This window comes from Sapajus apella, unplaced genomic scaffold (genome assembly GCF_009761245.1).
Source record: "Sapajus apella isolate SASKATOON/1434 unplaced genomic scaffold, GSC_monkey_1.0 scaffold144, whole genome shotgun sequence".
In the NCBI taxonomy this organism is placed as follows: Eukaryota; Metazoa; Chordata; class Mammalia; order Primates; family Cebidae; genus Sapajus; species Sapajus apella.
The window spans coordinates 2646310-2647547 of record NW_022437084.1 but is presented as its reverse complement, the minus strand read 5'-3'; the positions used below and the strand labels follow the sequence as shown (position 1 = coordinate 2647547).

The 1238-nt window shown below is 55.3% G+C and overlaps 1 protein-coding gene across 7 annotated transcripts in view; it reads left to right on the top strand.

Moving 5' to 3' along the window:
- Positions 1–1238, top strand: part of CPT1C (carnitine palmitoyltransferase 1C) — a 20721-nt gene that overhangs the window by 1117 nt on the left and 18366 nt on the right. For all 7 annotated transcript variants that reach the window (XM_032264408.1, XM_032264407.1, XM_032264413.1 and 4 more), the window contains one exon: positions 154–308. In XM_032264408.1, coding sequence (XP_032120299.1) covers positions 168–308 — 141 coding nt within the window. In that variant the 5' untranslated portion in view covers positions 154–167. The remainder of the gene's footprint in view (positions 1–153; positions 309–1238) is intronic.

The window sequence follows — 1238 nt, the reverse complement described above, 5'->3', positions numbered from 1 at the left end:
TGGACTCCCGGGGCTGGGGGAGGAGGGGCTGGGGGCCTGGACTCCCGAGTCTGGGGGAGGAGGGGCTGGGGGCCTGGACTCCCGTGTCTGAGGCCCCCGGGTCTGAGGGAGGAGGGGCCGGGGGCCTGAAGAATGTCTCTGCCGGACCCCCAGGACTCCAGCGTAAAATGGCAGAAGCGCACCAGGCCGTGGGCTTCCGACCCTCGCTGACCTCGGACGGGGTCGAAGTGGAACTTAGTGCCCCTGTGCTGCAGGAGATCTACCTCTCTGGCCTGCGCTCCTGGAAAAGGCATCTGTCACGTTTCTGGGTGAGGAATGCTGCTGGTTGGTTTCCTTCCGGGGATCCAGGTTTCTGCTTCCGGGATGTCTGAGGCTCACTTCCGGCATTTCAGTTGGTCCGTTTCTGGGAGCCCATCACACCTTTAGGGAAATGTTGATGTCTGATCCCAGAACCCGTTTAGCTGTTTCTCCGTGGCTCGCTTCCGAGATCCACACCGACTGAGAACCTCTGTTCACTTTTTGCACTCGGCTCACTGATGCCGCCTTCTCCAGGTTCAAGCGATTCTCCTGCCTCAGCCTCCGAGTAGCTGGGACTACCCACCATCATGCCCGGCTAATTTTTTTAGTTTTGTGGAGACAGTGTTTCAGCCTGTTGGCCAGGCTGGTCTTGAACTCCTAACCTCAAGTGATCCGCTTGTCTCGGCCTCCCAAAGTGCTGGAATTACAGGCCACCGTGCCCCGCCTCTTTTTGTTTTTATTTATTTCTTTATTTGAGACAGGGTGTTGCTCTGTCTCCCAGGCTGCAGTGCTGTGGGGCAATCATGGTTCACTGCAGCCTTGGCCTCATGGGCGTAAGCAGTCCATCCATCTTGGCCTCCAAATAGCTGGGCCTACAATCACGCACCACTATACCCAGCTAATTTTTTTTTTGAGATGGGGGTCTCGATTTGTTGCCAGGCTGGAGTACAGTGGTGCAATCTCGGCTCACGGCAACTTCTGCCTCCAAGGTTCAAACAATTCTCCTGCCTCAGCCTCCCGAGTAGCTGTGACTACAGGCGTGCGCCACCATGGCCAGCTAATTTTTTGTATGTTTTAATAGAGACGGGGTTTCACCATGCAAGCCAGGATGGTCTGGATTTCCTGCACTCGTGATTCACCCACCTTGACCTTCCAAAGTGCTGGGATTACAGGCGTGAGCCACCGTGCCCAGCCATTTTTTTTTTTTTTTTTTTTTTTTT